This window comes from Chironomus tepperi, unplaced genomic scaffold (assembly GCF_022539635.2).
Source record: "Chironomus tepperi strain 1889 unplaced genomic scaffold, CSIRO-AGI_Ctep_v1 contig_223, whole genome shotgun sequence".
NCBI classification, from domain to species: Eukaryota; Metazoa; Arthropoda; class Insecta; order Diptera; family Chironomidae; genus Chironomus; species Chironomus tepperi.
The window spans coordinates 461,018-481,585 of record NW_027226345.1 but is presented as its reverse complement, the minus strand read 5'-3'; the positions used below and the strand labels follow the sequence as shown (position 1 = coordinate 481,585).

Here is a 20,568-nt window from a genome sequence, read left to right as displayed (position 1 = left end):
CACAAGTTCAAAGATTTAGGGATAAAAAGTTTGTTGAATGATGCTTTAAAAAGTATAAAAAGTAAAGAAGAAGTGAATTAACTTTTATGTATTGTGGATTAGGATGTTCTCGTAAGTTTTCAACAGTTATTACTATGGTAATGAGATGATCTATAAGTTTTCCTTTGCTTCATTATGAGCGGCCTGTTGTGACTGTTGAGAGCTTCATTAAGTTGGCACGAAAAGTGCTAGACTTGAAGATTTGTCTTACTTCCTCATGTATTTAAAATAAGAAGAAATTTAAATTCATTTTTGACAAAAGTTAGACATTATTTATTCAATGTCTGTTCCTTTTTTGAAAACAAAAAGTTCATGTTTTCTTCTGTTTAATCAGCACAAAAATTTTCTGTTCCAATGACATATTTTTGTCTCTGTAGAAAGTGCTTAGTAGCACATAATTCAAATGACATTATTTTATTTGGTCTTACGTGTGCTGTTTTCATTGTTGGACTAGAAAGAACACTGGCTTTTACCATAAATGGTTGAATTTGGGTCAGTCTGAGAATGATTTAAGAACTTGTTGATGAGATTGTTGAGTTTTGGATGTTGGAAGTAGTTTTTAGCTTGTAGATTAGTTTTATGGCAAGGTGCTGGGTATTGGAAGTAGTTTTTAGCTTGTAGATCAGAATTATTGCAAGGTAACTTTGGTAATGCTCGATATTCTAAGTATAATTGATTTATCGACTTCGCAGTGACTTTGGATTAAGCATCTTGTCACAGAATACTGTGCAGGAGCGTAGACAGAGTTTTTGGGGAATGTGGGGGTTGTTGGATACATCCTCGATAAACCCTTGTAAATTAAAGAGACTTGATCCAAATGGATGTCAACTTGACCGCCTCTTGTATACAATCTGTCGTGTATCTTGAGCCATTTCAAATCATTGATCTACTTAAAGATGCCAAAACATTCACATGGCAATGCCGATTTCTAGAAAAATAGTCTGCATCCAGATCATTAGCATATTTTACTTCTCCAACTATTATTAACGTATCGACTCAAGCAAATGAAGGAAATACTTGCTCCATAATTTCATAATTCACTGATTTTAACCTACAGTTACTCAATAAGTTCGTTAACCTACCTCCGAGTTACAACATCTTCATTAATCTATTAAGTCGATCACTAGTAATTAACTGCTTCTTTTCAATTACTTAAACAATAAATTTTGTATCGTAATATATGTAAATTACATCAACATTTTGTACCAAATTACAAAATTAATCCCATGTTGATATCTTAATTACATGCTTCACTTTCTACTTCCAACAAAAGTATCTTTTTTTGTCTAATACCCAAAAAAAATATAAGTAATAACAAAAAGCTTCACTTAAAGCATTATTGCTTCCAAAAGAAATTATGTAAAAGAATGAGATATAAACCTCGGATGAAAAATTATTTGCGGAATTTACCTTGAAATATTATTTATTTCTCTTGCTTAATGCTTACCTTTCATCAAGCGTTCAATGGGGGTCGTTTGGAAATGATGTGTGATTAATAATTGGATTAGAGTCATTTTATTCCTATATTTCAAATGAAAAAGTCTATTGAATGAAAATTTACCCAGCACTAGACCAGTGGTGGGCAACCTGTGTGTCACGGCACACTAGTGTCACATGTGTGACCCTGCATGAAGTGCATTGTGCAGTTTCGGTTGAATTTTATAACCAAAGTGAGTTGTGGCACGGACAAGTTTGGACAACAATGTTCTAAATCAGTGGTAGACAACCTGTGTGCCGCGGAACACTAGTATAAACACATATGTGCCCCTGCATGCCGTTTGCGGTTTTGGTTGAATCTTACAACCGTGGAACAGAATAGTTTGGACAACATTGGTACATAACAGTGGTGGGCAACCGTTGTGCCGCGGTACATATGCTGTTGCAAGCCATGTGAAGTTTCGATCGAATTTTACAGTCAAGTTGTGCCGTGGAACAGAAAAATTTGGACAACATTGCTATAAAAAAGTTTTGGTCAACCTGTGTGCCGCGGCACTATAATGTCAAATTTGTATGAAATGTCATGATCCGGATGTTATGTGTAGCTACAGTCCAGGCTAACCCCAAAGACGTGCCCCGAAAACTATGCTTTCCCGAAATCCCGGTCCCGAAACTTTTCCGGGACCGGGACGGGATCGGGACGGGACCGGGAAATCCCGGGATTTCCCGAAAAAAAATTTGTGCTAATAAGTACAATATTTTAATGTTTTTTCAGTGTTTTTAAGCTTAATGTGTATTGTCAAAAATTTAATGATGGATTTAAATTTTTAAACTCTTGAACCTGACTAGTTTTAAATGATTTTAAAATTGAATAACACTACAAAATTCTGAGTTTAACTATCATATTAACCGTTTATATGATTATGAAGAATCAAATCTTAGTTATTTATGAGAGATAATCTCTAATATTTGCAATCAATTTAAAAAGAATTGAACCTTTAAATTTTTGAAAAACCTCAAATTAGCTGGAAATCGATAATTTTATTTAAAAGGGTTTGTTTGATTTGGGTTTATAATATTTGCTACTGCATTTCAGAACAAAAATCAGAAGACCAAAATAAATTTGAAATTTTTAACTCAAAAATATTCAAAATACGAATTTATAGCTCCATATTTCTCATGTTTTTTGATAAAATTATATAATCTATTTTGATTTTTTAATTCTTGATAACAAATTAAATGTCATTTAATTTTAATCATTTTATTTTGTTAAGAGTTTATAAGAATTTTTGTTAACCTGGTCCCGCGGGACTAGTCCCGGAAAATTTTCGGGACTCGGGACGGGACCGGGACGGGACAGTCCCGGGATTTCCCGGTCCCGGTCCCGGTATCGGGAAAGCATACCGAAAACCAAACGTTGCCCACAACTGCCCTAAATCCAACACTCCACCTTCAAAATGTTGGACGTCACTTACAATCCCCACCTAAACATAAACAGAGAGAAAGAACTCGATAATCACATTACCTTTCTAGTCTCTCTCCCATTTCGTACTTCCACTTTTTTTCTTCTTTTTACATTTTCGCTACTTTTTTTTCATCCATAAAACGTGCCACGCCGTTAGATACAGACGAGATTTCAATGGTAAAATAGCAAGAAGAAATAATGAACGGTTTTGATGGTCAGGTGGTTCACTTGACTTTAATTGAATTGGTAGCACTTGTTACGTTCTTGTTATCGAATGTATTTGCACTTTTACTTAAACTTGACATAAATATTGAGTCTTATTTTCTATTTTTGAGGGATTGGATCGATTGTAATCTTTGATTGAAATTGTGAATGAGAATATGAGCTCAGTGGTTTTATGCTAATACCGAGATTTAGCTTGATTGATGTGTGGAATACTTAAATGGTATTGAGGCTAAGGTTATTTTGTGGTGTTTTTACGACATTTTAGCATGAGAACGTTTTAGAACCCAAAGAGATGAACTTCTAGAAAGGTTAAAGATTTTTTTTTACTTCAGAAGTGTTTTTGAAAGGTTTTGATTGTGCACATTTTTTTTGGCTTTACAATATGTATGCTTGGGGACTTATGATACAGTTGAGAATAAATGTCAAAAGTGTACTTCATGTTATCAAAATTGTTTTATACAGAAGATGTAAAATTTATATGTGACATTTTGCAGTATTATCGAATAACAACCGAAAGTTCAGTGGTAGGAGCATGCATGAAAATGTAGGACGTGGGTTCGAGTCCCATTATTAATCCGTTATTCAAAATAATACTTTTTCTGTTAAATCAACAACCTGGCTAGTGAGTGTTGATTGATAATCAATGCAACTGAATATTTAATAATTTCACGTTTCTATTGACTGTCAAAGTTTGAGATTTAAAGTAGTAATTTCCTTTTCGAATACATTGAGCAAAACGAAGGTCAAAAGACAGATTTACATGATTTATCGGCATTCAATAAAATTTGCCGGCTATCAATAATCAGACATTTTAAAGTGATAATATGAATACTTGATGGCCGTTATTGAAAAGATAGATTGAATACCTGCATGACACTGAATTTCATTTGACAAGGACAAACTTTAGGGGTCACTTGAGTTGTCCGTCCCCTGGGCAAACAAGAGTTCAAAACCTATTATTGGCTACCAGAGTGAACAAAATACTTTTGAACTAGATATCAAGTGGACATTAACTTGCCATCAACTAATTATAACATATTTTTGTCCACTCGACCTGGTTCCTATTATTACTCCAAATCATCTAAATCCAAGCTATCTTGAGCTTTATCTTCTATTAAATGCAAATAAAAGACAACAATATCTAAATCCATCTAAATAAATCAGAATTCCAATATCTTTCTAGACTTCACAGCAGTTTATTGTTATTTTAATTGAAAACTTTTTTAATTTGCTATTCTAGCCATAACAAGTAATTTCTAATTATACTTCAGACAACACCTCATAAAACTTTTGTCAAAAAAAATGTCAACATTCTCCTCCCTGCCCCAAAATTCTAATTATATCCACAAAAGAATCCACAAAAAAAAGGTAGAACAAAACCACAACAATTTTTCATAAAAATTTATAGCCAACAAATTTTTGCCCTTAACAAAAGCATGTAATCACAATTAATACCATAGAGACATGCCAACATTTCATAAAATTTGATTGTACTGTAAAGCATTTACACCTTAAAACTGTATTATTCGTACACAAATTAAAGCTCAGCAATTGCCAGCAATACCAAACAAGAACTGAGAGCTCAATGAACAATGGAAAAAAACTTTTTTACGGTAATTTCCTCTCCAGTCTCTCTTTCTCAATTTCTATTTCCAATTTATTTTCGCTTTAAAGATGAAGTAAGAGATAGGAAAGGCAAAGCAAAAAAAATCAATCGACGACATCAATATTGTTCGAATGCTCGATGTTGAAACATCAAGCAACGTCAGCAGTGTGTAATCAATCTCTCTAATGATTCTTATCACTAAGTGCATTTAACTCTCGTGTTGGATGCATGCTCGATGTAGTAAAATATTCATGGATCTGTGAAGCAGAAGTAGAATTGTGATAAAGTGATTTTAAATTGACCGAAAAAGACAAAAAAAAAAGGAAATAATTTATTTTGTGGATATAGTCAAAGACACCGATGAGAACGTGTGCATATTGATTGTGTGGTTACTGCTGTCGATGTGAATTGAACCACACCGACGATTGATTGATTGTGACGTGAATTGAAAATTAAATTCTTTCTTCTATTCGCGAACAAGCAGAAGTGAAAGAGACAATAATAACAGAGCAATTGTACTCGAGGCTGTATAGCGAGTGACATAAAAAAAAGAAAGTCAAAGTGCCGCATTGACACCTAATCGAATAGCATACAAAAAAAATCATGTACATTGAAAATTTAGATTCATTGTCGAGTTTGATGTCAATCAAACGGCATTACAAGAAGGATTCACGTTATGTAAATGATTTGTACACATTGACCTATGATGACTGTGAAAGTTTGAATACGATAAGTCTCATATCATCCATACATATGATCAATAATGATGATGTTGATGATGATAATGCTCTTAATGTAAGTTTAATACAACTGTGAATGAGAATGGGTCATGAATGGGATCTATGAACCTTCCTTTTCTTATTTTTCGTCTATGTATGCAGGATATTCGAAAATTTTATAATGTAATAAAGATAAACGAAATTACAATTATGTGACTTATGCTGTGTGCGTCTAGAACTGACTATGTGCTAAATGAAATGAAAAGTTTTTCTTTTTCAACTGCAAAATTTATTCGGTTGAGATATAAAAAAGTTTATGCTTTAGAATGCAGATTCTATAAGTGAGTGGATATTAAATATTTAAATTATAGTCTTTTTCTGTGATGTTATTCTCGTCTATTTTTTCGTGTGTTATTTGGTGCTTAAAAAAGTTTTTCTTTTTTCTGACGGCATAAGAAGCTTCTGTGGGAGAACAAGTATTACTCATAAAATTTATGAGACGTTTAACATCGAATAATTACTTATAAAGTTTGAGAATAATTCTACAAGATCGTAATAATGTTAAGTTGAAAAGTTTAAAACATGTTAGACATTTTAGTGCTGTTGTAATATTTCTGGAATTTTATCAAAGTAGATGAGAACAAATTGAGCAACACAAATGCTTTTAAGGCTCCGCTAAAAGTCGTTTATTAAGCTTTCCCGAATAGCACAACGTTGCCGTCACGTTGACGCTACGTCGAAAAAAGTGCAGCGCGACGTGCATTTGACGTAGCGGCCATGACGTCTACGTAAAGACGGATTTCGTCGCATTATTGAATATTCAAATGTTAGTTTAAGATCAATAGCTCTGGAATAGCTCAGTTTTAAGATATGTAGCTCGGTCTACGACAAGTAGCTTCATGTAGAACAGAGCTTCAAATGCTTTTACCACTTGAATTGTGGCACGCAGTGACTGGTCACTTGAATTTCTGACGAACTATGTTTAAATACAAGACTAACTTACTTACTTCCTTGGCTGAGGCACACGGGAGCCGATTGCCGCGTTTGAAGAACGTCTGTAGACAGCTCAACCTTTCGATAGCTTCTGCCAATTTAGGACATTAAGAACTCTAAAATTAATTCTAGCTTTTTAAATCTCGAAGACCTTTTTCTACGCTATGTGTCTTCGTATGGAGTACACCCGTACGCTGAATAACATATTTTGAAAACCATTGGACCATTTAGTATTGTATGTCGCTTAAATTTTCTCAAAATGCCATAAAGTGCCTACCGTGTGCGATTTCAGTCGTTACTTACCACCAAGGTGTGCTGTGGCAGGACTAGAGTATACCAAGTAACATTACTCTGACATTAATTCTGAAAAGCTTTCAAACTTTATCTAGAGCAGAAATCAGATCAACATAATATCAAAAAGAAGCCATTTTTGGAAATACCCAAATTAATAGCTGTTTTTGGATAATTTTACAATTTAGCACTCAGCAAATAAAATTCATTTCCATAACAGCAATTATTTAAAGCAACAAAGAGCACAATCATTAGCATCACTTGAAAACCTTGAAAAATTCCCTAAATAAACAGCAATTAAAAGCAATTAATGATCATCACACGAATATTTTGTATCCATGCAGTTTTAAACACAAGCACACAGTCACAGAAAATGCAAACAAAAAACTGTGATAAAAAAAGTTTTTGGAATTAATCCATAAACCATAGAAATTAAAAGTGGAGCACTTTTTTATGTATTTTTTGCATTTGATTAATTGTACACAGATGAATCATTTTGCCACGACGTATTTTATTACCAAGGCATGCTTTTTACGATTTTTTAACATTATTGGATATGCTCCTTTCTCTATTAAGTAAAAGTGTTTTATACTTTCTATTGGAATGTATGTTAATGACGTCAATTGAACATTTTTGATATTCATGTTTTGACTCTTATTGGTTTTTTTGGAGTGGCAGACAAAGATCATGCTTTCAAGAGTACAGTAAATTGAAACACGGTCGCGAATACATATATAATTAATTTCTTGGCTGAGGCGCACGTTGGTCCATTGCCTCACGGAAGAAACTTCTAAAGCTGGCTCTATCCTTTGTGAACTTCGACCGGTTCGGAATGTAAGGGGTTTAGAGTCCTTTTCTACACATCCTTACTTACTTACTTCCTTTGCGAAATCGCACGGGAGTCCATTGTCGCAATTAGAGTTCGTCGGAAGCTGGAACTGCCTTTAGACAACTTTTGCCGGTTTCTAATTCCCAGCACTTTTGCATCGTTGCTCATACAGTAATCTCATTAGCTTTTTTCTTCAAATTCAATCCAGGAATTCTTCATACTTTCGCAAATATGCAAATATCATTAGGAACTAAGTCAGGATCTTGAAAGCATTTTCTTTGCATATTAGGAACGAAGTATCACAAAACTCACTAAGAGGCATTCTTTCATGGCACCGCAATAACTAAAAATCGATCTCAGTGTCTGTTAGGGGGTCTTCTCACTCCTTGTCATCATTTACGCACAACTCCCACATACCTTAAAGTTTTTTACATTCCTTTTTACAAACATAACGTAGATTGTAATCTCTGTCGAACAGTATAAATCGATTGACAATAAATTTCTTCATAGGAAGCACGATGCAGCCTTTAGGCTACAGATTCTAGAAAACTTTTATTTTTTATCAGTTCCTTTCTTTCGCTGCCTTCGGGGTCGTAAAAAATACGAAAAATCTGGAGCATTTCTCTATATTTATATTCTTTTCATGAATTGAAACATTATATTCATGCCGCATAGGAGCGATGAAATTTTTTTCTTATTCTTTATTCTGTCATATCATATTTCATGAAGGAGATGTGCCTTTAAAAAATTTTGGATGCTCATTTTCTCTTTAAAATTATTTGGATATAAATATGGTAAATTTCTATGTCTGTCGAATTCCAAGCAGCATAATTCAATGGCAAGCTTTTGGTATTACTACTTTAATATCAAGGCATGATGGATTTGCGGTAATTGCATTTCATTGATGAATGTGAATTGGATGTATTGATGGGAAAAGCTGAATGTGTCGTTCACGTGTTTGGTATTAGTGATGCTTGACTATGGCAAAATTTTTTCGGGGATTGAAGTTGATTTTGATGCTTAGTTGTGTGCTTTTGATTGATAGGAAAATTGGTTTCAGTGTTTGAAAAATGAATGACTTTTCAAGCCGGTAGATTAAGTTGCACGGTTGAAGTTTTATTTTGATACTCAATAACTTGAGTCTTGACTGCATAGCAGAAAAAATAACACTTTTGCAGCAATTTGTTTCTAACGAGGATTGAACCCGAGTACTATGATTCTTAGTCATATGCTCTTACCACTACGCTATCGATGGTAGTTGAACTGCTTGAAAGAATGCAAATTTAAGCTATTATTCTCCTCTGATGGTTAAGAAAGTTTATGCATAAATCTCTAATCTAGATCTGAGAAATCACTATATTATTAGAGTTCAAGCAATAGAGCTCTAAATGATTAGAAAAGCAGAAAGATTGCTGTTATTTTTTGCTTATCACATGGCTGTATCTAGCATTTTTCTCATCATTAATGCTAAAGATGTGCATCGTTGATTTAGTCTTATCTTATCATTACATATGGACGCATTGTTGTTTGGACATGAACGATTCGAACAGCACACCATCATATTGTGTTTACCAGAGCACCGCTACTTTGCAGTTTTAGTGATAGGGTTATTCAAATGGATATGACTTCTGATTTTTACCCATTTTTACGGCATGCGGTTCGCTATATTGTGCAGCTCTGACTAGCAACTTAGGATACCCATTACACATCCCTTCTTAGCTCTACAATCCATATATGTATATGTGAAGTCTACATAACTCTTAAAGCATACAAGACAAACTTCGCAAATTCTTCTACAAAAAACTCATATATTCTCCTCAAAAATTCCAACGTTATCGCTGTAAGCATCACTCACTCCTCAAAAGTTCATTCTATAGAACTAAAAAATAGTTTTGAATTTCATTTCAACATCTCCCTGTTTTCGCAATTTATCCACAATCATAAAACCTTGAATGAATGCAAAAATGTCTTCACGTAGAAAATAATCTAATAAAAAAAATAGAATGTAAATCTCGTTGCCCATTCACTCTACAAACCATATTTCCACTATTCTTATATTCTATTCTAGTTGTTGCTCTAAAAAATGACAAATGAATAAAAAAGAGCTACACCAACTGTGCTGAAAAAAGGGAGAAGACATAAAAAAACAGAAATCCGATTTTTATAGTGACATAGTTTATTCTCGTATGCTGGCAAGATTATTATTTACACAAAAAATGACGCTTCTGATATTATGTAAATTTAAATATTATGACACAAGCTTTTTTATGTTGGTGAAAGAGCTTACGTAAGGAGGAGGAGGGGATATAATGAGACGCGAGAAAGAAAACAGCATAGATGAAGAGCTGACGAAAGATTATGATTTTCCGCATTTGAAATTGTTATTGTTGACTTCGTTTTTGTTCAATTTGTGGAAGTAGTTTTCATATTGAGTCCATTGGGAAATGAATTTTGTTGTACTTGTCCTTTTAATCTTCATCTTGAGAATCTGTCAAGAAAGAATTCACTTGATTGCTTTTTTCGTTTTGTTTGAGGCAGCGTTGCCCAAATTTTTTGTGTAATGGACCTGACCTCAGTCCTCAGTCCTCAGTCCTCAGTCCTCAGTCCTCAGTCCTCAGTCCTCAGTCCTCAGTCCTCAGTCCTCAGTCCTCAGTCCTCAGTCCTCAGTCCTCAGTCCTCAGTCCTCAGTCCTCAGTCCTCAGTCCTCAGTCCTCAGTCCTCAGTTCTCAGTCCTCAGTCTAAGTCTAAGTCTCAGTATCAGTCTCAGTCTCCGTCTCAGTCTCCGTCTCAAAACCGAAACTATGGGATACCCTAGTGTCTTTGTGATCATCTAATCGTCTAAGTCATTCAAAGTGGTATACCATTTCTCCCATACTCCCCCAAAATGTTGAAAATCACATGCAATCGACCCTTTACTTCCCAATATTGCTTAAGCAAATAGATCCTGATAAGAAATTAGTTTCCACATCATTAGATCCTAAATGAGATATGCTAGTGTCAAGGATATCCTTTTCCAAACCGCAATTCCATTACATTTCAAGTTAAAATGGGAAAAGAAGGAATCATCTGCACATGAGAGACTCTAATGAAGCGCAACTGTCGCATAAATTAAGCATAAAGATGTAACTGTATTATGTTCCGGGGTTTTTTATGTCTTTGTCACTTCACGAGATCCCTATGGAGTGAATTTTCATTTTTCTGTATGGAAACCACATAGTCTCGCACGCGAACGATGTGAGGATGAAGAAATATAAAAAAAGACGGGAGGGAAAAAGATGAAAAATGGCAAAAAGAAAAGTTTTGTGTAACAATCATGAGAAAATAAAGGGAAAATTTATCATCTAAATGAGCTTAAATATGACGTTGGTTTGGAAGTCTTAAAGAACTTTAAATTACCGAGTAAAATTCTTTGTTTGCATTTTAAAGCACTTACTCATATCCGATAAATGTTCTCCATAAATCATACCTACATGGTGTGTCAGTTATATTTAATAATGTTCATAATTTGACCTAATATTCGTACTGAATATGAAAGAAAATTAATCAGCTTTTATTGAACATAAAATTGCTCCAATTTTCATATATCGGATTATATAATTTATTTCCATGTTAATTCAACAATTGTACGATTAATTTTTGCATTTTCATTGACTATTCATCCAATATGTATTTTATGGTTGGAATAAAACTGAGATAATGAAATTCATATTGAGCACTTGATTTACCACAACCAGTGTATAAGTGAAATAGAGAATAAATCAATAATTATCATAAATAAATTAAGCTCTCGAAGCTACTTAATATTAGTATGGTATTAGAAATTTAAATCAAATTGCTTGTAATTTTGGGTTTTATTATAGGGGGAAATAATATTTTATGAAGATTTGAGTAAGGCTTGCTGTGTGAGATGTCTTTGAACTCGAGTGACTCTACTGTTTGGTGCTCTATAATAATCAACCATTTCAGATTTAGATTAAAACTTATTTTTAATGATTTTTGTTGAGAAAATGTCAACTGCCGTTTAAAATTCAAATTATATATGAACCTACAATTAGTTGATTTTCCCCTTTCATAGTTTTTGACCCCTTCATGAAAATATTTTAGTCTGTTTTCTAATTTCAAACAATAAACTTCATTTTCTGACTTTAATTCGTAAGGAAGTTCTTTAATTAATATTTATTTTTAAGTAAGGATTGTTGTTTTATCTTTTCGGCAGTTTCCATTAAAGAAATTTTAGATTTAAGTCGATTTAAGGAGCTAATTACCGTCCATTTACTCAGTTGCTGTAGTTTGTAGAGTAGTTAGTCACTTTTTGGGTTTGTTTATAATAAAAACGTAGATGACAGCAAGATTGTGGCTATAGATATCAGTGCAAACCAAACAAAAATTGTAAATCTGACAAGAAATTCTCAAATGAGACCAAAGTACGTACTCCAAATTCCCAAACAATCAACAAACTTGACATAACAAGCTGTAACAATCTTCATCATAATTTTCATTCATCAAAGTTTCTTTTTCTCCAAAGTTCATCATCCCCTACAAAAACATAACAATTCCAAATTGCTGCTATCAAAGTCATAAAATAAACAGCATAAAAAAGAGATTGACTAAAATTAAGTTGCAACCATTAATTTTCATCAATCATTTCGGTTCCTTTTACTTTCGTTCTCAAAAATATACAAAACAAAAGTTGTTCCTCATCGTTCGCATAAATAATTCTGATTCCGACTTTTCCCCTCGAATGATTAATTAAGCAGCATATACTTAATTTCAATTAAATACGAAAAGTTATGACGTTTTACTTTTTTTAAACAAAAATATGCGATAGAGGCCATAAAACTTATTTTTACATTACACTGATTAAGCATTGGTTGGTATTGTCGATTGAGAGGAGCTATAATGTGATGGAAGGTAATAATCATTTAGATTAATGATAATAATTAATGGGAGGTGAAAAATATGTTTCTAATCAATATAGCGGGGATGTGTAATAAATAGCCAATTCCCTCGCGAGTTTTGAAGCTTTTTCGAATGATTTTTATGTGCTGTAAGTGCTGTTTATTTGAGAAAATTATATGGATTGGCTTTAATGATTGATGTTAAGTTTTGTGATGTTATTTTTTGGGGATTTACTGTATCTATCGATAATATTTGGAGGAATACATGACCGAGTGGGATAAGCTGTTATATGTTCATTGAGCATGCTCATCCGGTGCCGAAAATGCTTATTGAGCATATACTTGTATGTTATGACTGCAATAAGTCAACCGTCTATTCAGTTATAAACTTATCAATCTATGACAAATTCCACGAATACCAAGTATAATATTACAAATTAGGTCGTCTAATCTCAGCTTTTTCCTCTTGAATTGCGATAGAATCTCTTGTGGAACTGCAAAATATGGGACAGTGACTTATGCAGCTGCAACATGAGCAGCATTTGAGATTGCTGAAGCATGACCATATTGAGTTGAGTATGATGAGTATTGACTCGATTAACCGCAACTTGTTCCACTCGGGTTGCAACTTGCAATAGATTCACTCAATTGTCTTTCAAAGAGCAACTCTATAAGTACTTATTCTTATTATTCAAATCAGTGTCAACTCCGAGCAACAAAACGCTCGGCTAGACCTCTTTATTAATTGCCACCTCCATTTGAAGTCCACATCTTCCATTTAGTGTTAAGAAAAGAGGTTCTGCGGAATCTTTTATAAGCTCCGTGACGGAACCTTCTTCATTTGTACCGCTTTGTCACGTTGATATCCACCATTATGCTAACTCTAGTCAACGTTACTTTCATAAATAATTGTACAACATCAACTTAATATAAAAAAAAATCATTTCCCCATCCACACAACTGTTTTCTTAAGTAACAGAAAATTATCAAATTAATGGCCACCGTCAAATGTTTATATTTATTTTGATTTTATTTTGCGCTTCCCATTTACTTAATAGCATATTTTATACGCTGCTCTAACTTCCGCCACGTTAAATATGCCTCAAAAATGAATTTTTCTTCTTACTCGTCTCGATTATAGACTGTAAGTAAGTCCATAGCAAGAGAGAGCACAAAAAATGGTTAACTAATAAATAAGTATTTGTTGTGAGACCAATTTTCATTAAAAGGCAGTTATTAAAGCTGTTTTCTCCACTAAATGAATGGTTTTGATTCTTTATGGCGTGAAGTCACGTTGCTTACATTATCGTCGTTGAAACTTGACAATTTTATGAAACATTACGGAATATGGAATTTTGCAATATGGAACAGCAAGTTCTAGTTGGAATCTGAAACACTTGCCATAGCTCGATAAAAAAAAATCATGCAACAAAAACCGAAATTAAATTTGCGAAACTTTTTCTTGCATCTTTTATAATTTAAGATTCAATTTCATGAAACTTTTTCGTATATCCAACAATCTCAGATTTATTTCTTATTATACCACAAAACAATCTTTTCTTCAAGCCAGCATTCATGCTGCTCAAGTGTTTAATTAAGTCTGTATTGAGAAATAAGATAAAGAAAAGAATAAAAAGTAGTTCTTGAATGTTTCATCAGCAGGTACTTGAGACTGCAATGTTGATGAAACTGCAAAAAAAAATCCCTTTTAATGTTTGCCTGTCTAAGTGTCATTTGTTGAGGGTCTTGAGTGTGTTAGTGATGTAATTTCATATGAAGTGGATAGATTGTGTACTTTTAGATGAGATTGTTGATGGATATTGAGAAGTAATGAGATTGTTTTCATTGATGATCAGCAATGAGAGTCAGGTAGAATGAACTGTATGATTGTGTTGAGGTATGAGGTACAGATAGGGCAGGTTCTGTTGGATAATCAGTTGAATGGTCGTTTGCTTATGTCAATTTTGCCTGCTGAAGTGTAGAAATGCTTTATGATGATTATTCAAACTGAAATGTTGAACTTTGAACTCATGACTGACATACTGGTGTATAATATGGAAGTAGCACATAGTATTGGTGACTGACAAGTGGGAACAGCTTCAGGCGTCATCTAACAGAGGAAATTGATCACAATTGATCTTAACAGCCAGCTTTATGCTTTATTTTAAATGCTTTATTCTTAACACAATGCTTTATTTTAAAGGCACGTGTAGTTCGGACTCTACATGAATCCTTAATATCACATTGATCTGATCACACCAATTCCTTTACAGACGATATATTTAAACTACCTCAAAACACCTCCAATAAAATTCATCAAAAATTCTTTATCAAATCCAACAAATTGTCACTCAAAATCCATTCAATACCTTAATAAGTCATCTATCAAATTTCAAATCCCTCAAACTGTTCATAAAAATTTCTTCTTTAAGACTTCCAAATAAATCTGTCTCAAAAAACAAGAATCTCACAAAACCTTCAACATCTTCATAAAAATCCTTCAATTTTCTTCAACTTCTTCTCAATCAAAAAAAGCCTCAGAACATCCTTAGTCATATCTGTCGACAACAGAAAGTCTCGCAATGGAGTAAGATGAAGACCAAGAACACAAATCGATATCATGATACTTATTTATGAAGCAAAACTTTCTTTCATTATAATAGAATATTTTACGATAAATCACCAGCTGTTGCAAGCCATACACAATATTGTGCGTCTACACATATGTATAATACAAATACAACTGTTAATATATTCACAGAGTGTACAGATGTGATGTCATACATATACATAAAAATTCATCATCAATCCTTCGATCCTTCATGCAAAAATAATCTTTGTATGTGTGGATGTGTCCTTTAAGACCCTCAGCAAGAATAAGAAGAAGAAAAAATCATTTTTACTGCTTTTTATTTAGTTTTATTTCGACCCTTCGACGTGATTCCACTCGTTTACAGTTCTTCCTTTATCCTTACGTTATTTACCGTATATTTTATTATTTTCTGTTGCTAAAAGGCAAAAAGGAAAGGAAGAAAAAAGTGTGAAAATGATTGGTAGTTTTGTGAATAATATAAGAAATCGATTAACATCTCGAGTGAGCGATGTGGAATCAATGAATATTTCAATTCATTCAACAGATGGTTCCAAATCGACATCAATTCTTGATAAATTATTAAATACGAGTTATTCGCTCGTCAGTCAGCATCAGGATGATGCATATTGTAGTAATAATGTATTCATGTTACCGCGGGCATATATGGAACCATGTCGATCTCCCATCTCATTAAAACCATCAGAAAAGTCTCTTGACGAACTCGATAATATTGTTGATAAATTTGTACGGTGCATTAGCTTGGAAAATGACTACGATAGTAATGTACATTTCGCACATTCATGTTCCATTCACATCCATTGAGTTAGAAATAAAAAATATTGATTAATTGATTTATGTTCCTTTATATTCATGTCTTACAGAGGAAAAATGATCGTGAAGCAATTCGTCGACGACTTGCCATGGGCGAAGAGGATGATTATTTGGCAGCCGCACATCGACCCATACGAAAACCAAATTTACAATCGCGTTTGCAAAACGGTACGGTATACATAATCCATTAAATTGGACTTTTCATGACTCCACTGCGAATTATGCGAATGATTGACATAATCGCCTTTTAAAATATGGGAAGCATAGCTAACATAAATATTTTTTTTTGTATTTCAGGAATGAATTTGCAAATTTGCTTCATGAATGAAGCGGCATCGGACAGCGAGAGTTCCGATAGCGAAACATGTCCGAAACTTTCACAGGGCATGAATAAGCGTAAAAATATTCAGCGATCGAGTAGCCTTATGAGTCATCGTAGTACGGCACTAAATAATAATCCATATAGTTCTCGTCCACTTTCCGTTGCTACATCAGTCCTAGATCGTAATGAGAAAGGTAGGAGTGGTAATTTCCGTTTTATGTCTCAATTCCTTGATTGATGGTGATTTTATGCCTTTATTTTTTTCAACACAGCCGTTCGTCCAATAACGTTGACATTGAGTGACGCAAGTGATAATAATTTTTTCACGCATCAAGCTCGCCTTCAAATTGAAGCACGTATGGCCCTCGCACAGGCCAAGGATATGGCCCATATGCAAATGGAGGTAAATATGCAGTTATTACATGACATGAAAAATCAGTTGATTTAATTAAACATCTAAAAAATTTATTTATTCATTAGTTTGAACGTCAAAAGCAACCCATGTGTCCAATAACAGAGCTTGTACACAAAACACTCGAGAAAGTAGGCATGAAAGTGCCACACACAAAGCGACGCTTATCGCGACAAATGTTAACCAACATGAATATTGCTCAATTGCAAATTATCATCAATGAGTTTCATTCATTCATCGAAACGCTCAATGAGATTCTCGTCAAGTACTTAATGGATCGTGATGATTTTAGTATGCGACAGGACTCGATGCTCATCGACATAGAGGATATAACAAGATACTTGTAAGTTTAATGAACTTAATGAATATGCATATTTATGTGATGAGATGTGGTGATAAACTTTAGAGGATGTTTGACACGTTCGTGAGATATGAGTTAGGGAAATGTCATATTTGGATGTGTTTTATGGGACTCTGAACAGCGTTTTGGGTTTTGGGCTAAGGATCAACTAGGGATGAATAATTTCTGTAAAGTTAGGGTCAATTGGAAATAAACTTTTGTTAAGAAACTCTTTTGTCTAACTTTAATTCAATTTTGGCGGGAAAATGATGATTTTTGATAGGAAGCAGTCAAGTTATTGATAATTTTGAATATAATCAATACTAAGGAACATAAAGCTTTAAGTTTAGACACATCCAATAATCATCCATCCCACAAAACCACAATTAACTTCTATAGACCAAAATGCATCCACAGAACTGCATCTGGTCACGCAAAAAAGCTTCAACACGACTGCTTCCATTGAATAATGCCTTAATTTGATTTTAATCACGTTCTGTCATTTTTCTTTTTATTTCCCATCCACTAGAGCGGAAAAGGAAGAATCACAATTGATGAATAATGGAACACAGAAGCAACAACAACAATCACAGCTTAGACAGCATCTTGACCCGAAAAAGGCTTTTCCAAATCGAACAAGCTACGTTCGACAGCAACAACATCCGACAAATATCACGTATCTGCAAAATAATAATAATAATAATAATATCAATAATAACAATAATAAAAAGAAATCATTGGTGGTTAATGGAAATGGACATTCATCAGTGATAACATCAATTTCACGTGAGAAATTCGAACAACGGAATCGTCTTCATCTTTAAGTATAATAAGTATTATATGGACGATATGTAAATTCATATTGTGAATGTATGTGAATATAGACCAGCAACAAAAACTCTTTTTTCCTTATGATAATAATAAAAAATATTAATAATATGATGATACCTACTATAATATGTATATGGAATGACGAAGGAAGTGAATGCGTGATTGAAATTTCCAAAATGCAACTAAAATGTTATAAAAAAGAATAAAATTTTACGTACGTAGCAGGAAATACCATCATCACATTTAAGAAGACAAATGATAAACTACGATCATGTATGCCCTCTTTAACATTAATCCATTATTCATTATAATAGAGCCTCCTAAAGGATATATGAGAAAGTCTGTTCATGAGATAAATTGAAAAAATTGTTTGATTCACTAAATTATTTCTATAATTCTTACGGATGATATTGTTGAAAATTAGAGTGTTTGTTGGGGATTTGGTATGACTAGAGGAATGTTGTTGGCTTGGTTAGATATCTGGGTCTAGGGTTCTACCTAGAGGGCTTTCCGGGTAAGCTCAGTTCTTATATCAATTCCAAGTTAACACATGGCATTAGAATTAACCAAAATATAGTCTGGAAAAGTTTAGTTCCAGCCTGATACTGAATTCATGATGAACTAGGCTTTACACCGACCTATCGTAGACATGGAGCTGATATTGGTCCACTTGTGCTTTGCAAGATTCTTGCTCTAGGCACAACAACATCCATTTTGATCAATCATCATTGTGTCTAAAATATGGTCTACAATCCCGGAGGTTAAATGAACTGAATTGCTTGATTACATTTAATTAAATTCCAGGAATGAAATCCCTGCAATACAGCTAGTCACCTCCACCTAACAAACATCTCTGTATAAATTATTTTATTAATTTATGATATTTTTACAACTTAAGTTCATGATTGAATTTATCGGTGTACAATACTTATCAGTTCGTAAATTGTTTATAGATTTATTAAAAAGAGAATTTATGATTTCAATAAAATTTCGATTTCACAAGTTAAAGATTTATAAGTTTTTTCATAAAATTTATGTTCGTGAACAGGGATATAATGCAGATTTATTGGTAATACTGAGACATCTATAAATTATTTTTTTGTGGCTATTTTATGACATATTAAGTGCTACAACCATCAGCGATGATTTAACTGTGGATTTCATTTTCGAAATTTTTAAGCATTTTTGGCGACTGACTGGAAATTTAAAAAGTTTTTATGAAGTTTGAGGATATAAAAGGACTTTTAGATGTCTAGCAAGAATTATGATCTTGTGGCACTTTAAAGCTTGTTAGTTGTCTGTGAAGGAAGTCTTTTTTGGATTCTGTAAAGGATTTTGGGACAATTTTGAGCTTATTCTTAAGTCGGGACAAGTTTGCAGGCTATTTATTGTCAGAAAAAAGCTTTTTGACAGTCTGGTAGTAAATTGATACTCAGAATCCTTAAAAATATATGTCCAGATGACTTTAAGTCTTCAAAAGCTCCATTTTATCATCCAATGACTAACAACTTTAAAGGCACACATTCAATTACAATTTTTTTGACTCAACTCTACTTCCATTGCCCCAAAACAACATCCTTTCACCCACTAACTATTGTATATCTCACGAATAATTCATCCAGCCTCAAGCTCCTCCAACACACTGCTAGTTACTGGGATAACAGAAATTTTATTTATGTTTCATGTCAAGCATCATGTAAACATCACCATCAAGTTGTATAAGAATTGATGATCAGTGAAAAAAATATAATTTATATCTGTGGGCACATTTCCATGATATGTAAAAAGGATGTTCGCCTGTTGGTTTTAAATATAAAACAGCGTCAGCTTTCGAAATAAATTTTACTCAACTTATTTGCATAGGATACGCAATATGTGTCAAGAAAAATGAAATAAGAGGCTGACAGTGACAGCATGTGGCTTGTATTGAAAGCAGAGCTGAAAGTCAATTTGTGTGGACTGTTCGATACAAAATTCGAGTTGACTTTACGTACTTACTGCAACAATGCTCCTATGTAGAGCTTAGGTTACATCCTTAGCTGTTTGGAGCTCCTGTTTACTGTTTCCGTTATGGATTGGATATAAGGTCTAGCAAACTTGTGTTTCTGTCCCAGCAATGACATTTTCTGTTGTAAAATTGACTTTGTGCTTTGATTTCAATATTTTGAATGATAATTATGAATTTACTTCCTTTTGAGGTTAGAAATGTTGCTTATAATCCAAAATCCATAACTACATAATCATCATGTCACCAAAAATAAAGTCATCGCGTAAACAAGACCTTAAATTATCCAAAACTACTTCCACCTAATCTATATCTGAATAAGAAATTAAAAAGCACTCAAATTTCGATAATTACTGCTTAACAATTTCTCCTTTCATCGGACTGATTGTTATCTAAATTGCAAAACAAAAAGTATCAGACACAAAAGGTCGAAAAAGGTCACAAAACATAAATTACAACGATAGGGTTGAAATATTGTTGATTAATTATTTTAGACATGCAAAAATGGTTTCAAAAAATTAGAAAATTTTACCATAAAACTGATTCCGTTTCATGCTAAATTTTACATGTTGATAAGATCTTAAACGAAGTCAGTGAATGAAAAATTGAGGAATTGTGTAATACACAAAAATAAAAGGATACAATATTACATACATTACAATGTCAATGTCATGTTTGTCAGGTTTATGAAAACGAAAAATTGATTTATGAGAGAATATGTTAATATTCCGA

At 33.3% G+C, this 20,568-nt stretch overlaps 1 protein-coding gene across 2 annotated transcripts in view; it reads left to right on the top strand.

Annotated features, from left to right (window-relative positions):
* LOC139090943 (probable serine/threonine-protein kinase DDB_G0282963) overlaps positions 1–18,839 on the top strand; it is a 123,526-nt gene extending 104,687 nt beyond the window's left edge. For both annotated transcript variants that reach the window (XM_070640836.1, XM_070640834.1), the window contains exons 7-11: positions 15,977–16,094; positions 16,224–16,442; positions 16,521–16,651; positions 16,729–17,003; positions 17,530–18,839. In XM_070640836.1, coding sequence (XP_070496937.1) covers positions 15,977–16,094; positions 16,224–16,442; positions 16,521–16,651; positions 16,729–17,003; positions 17,530–17,824 — 1,038 coding nt within the window. In that variant the 3' untranslated portion in view covers positions 17,825–18,839. The remainder of the gene's footprint in view (positions 1–15,976; positions 16,095–16,223; positions 16,443–16,520; positions 16,652–16,728; positions 17,004–17,529) is intronic.
* Positions 18,840–20,568: the final 1,729 nt, after the last annotated feature.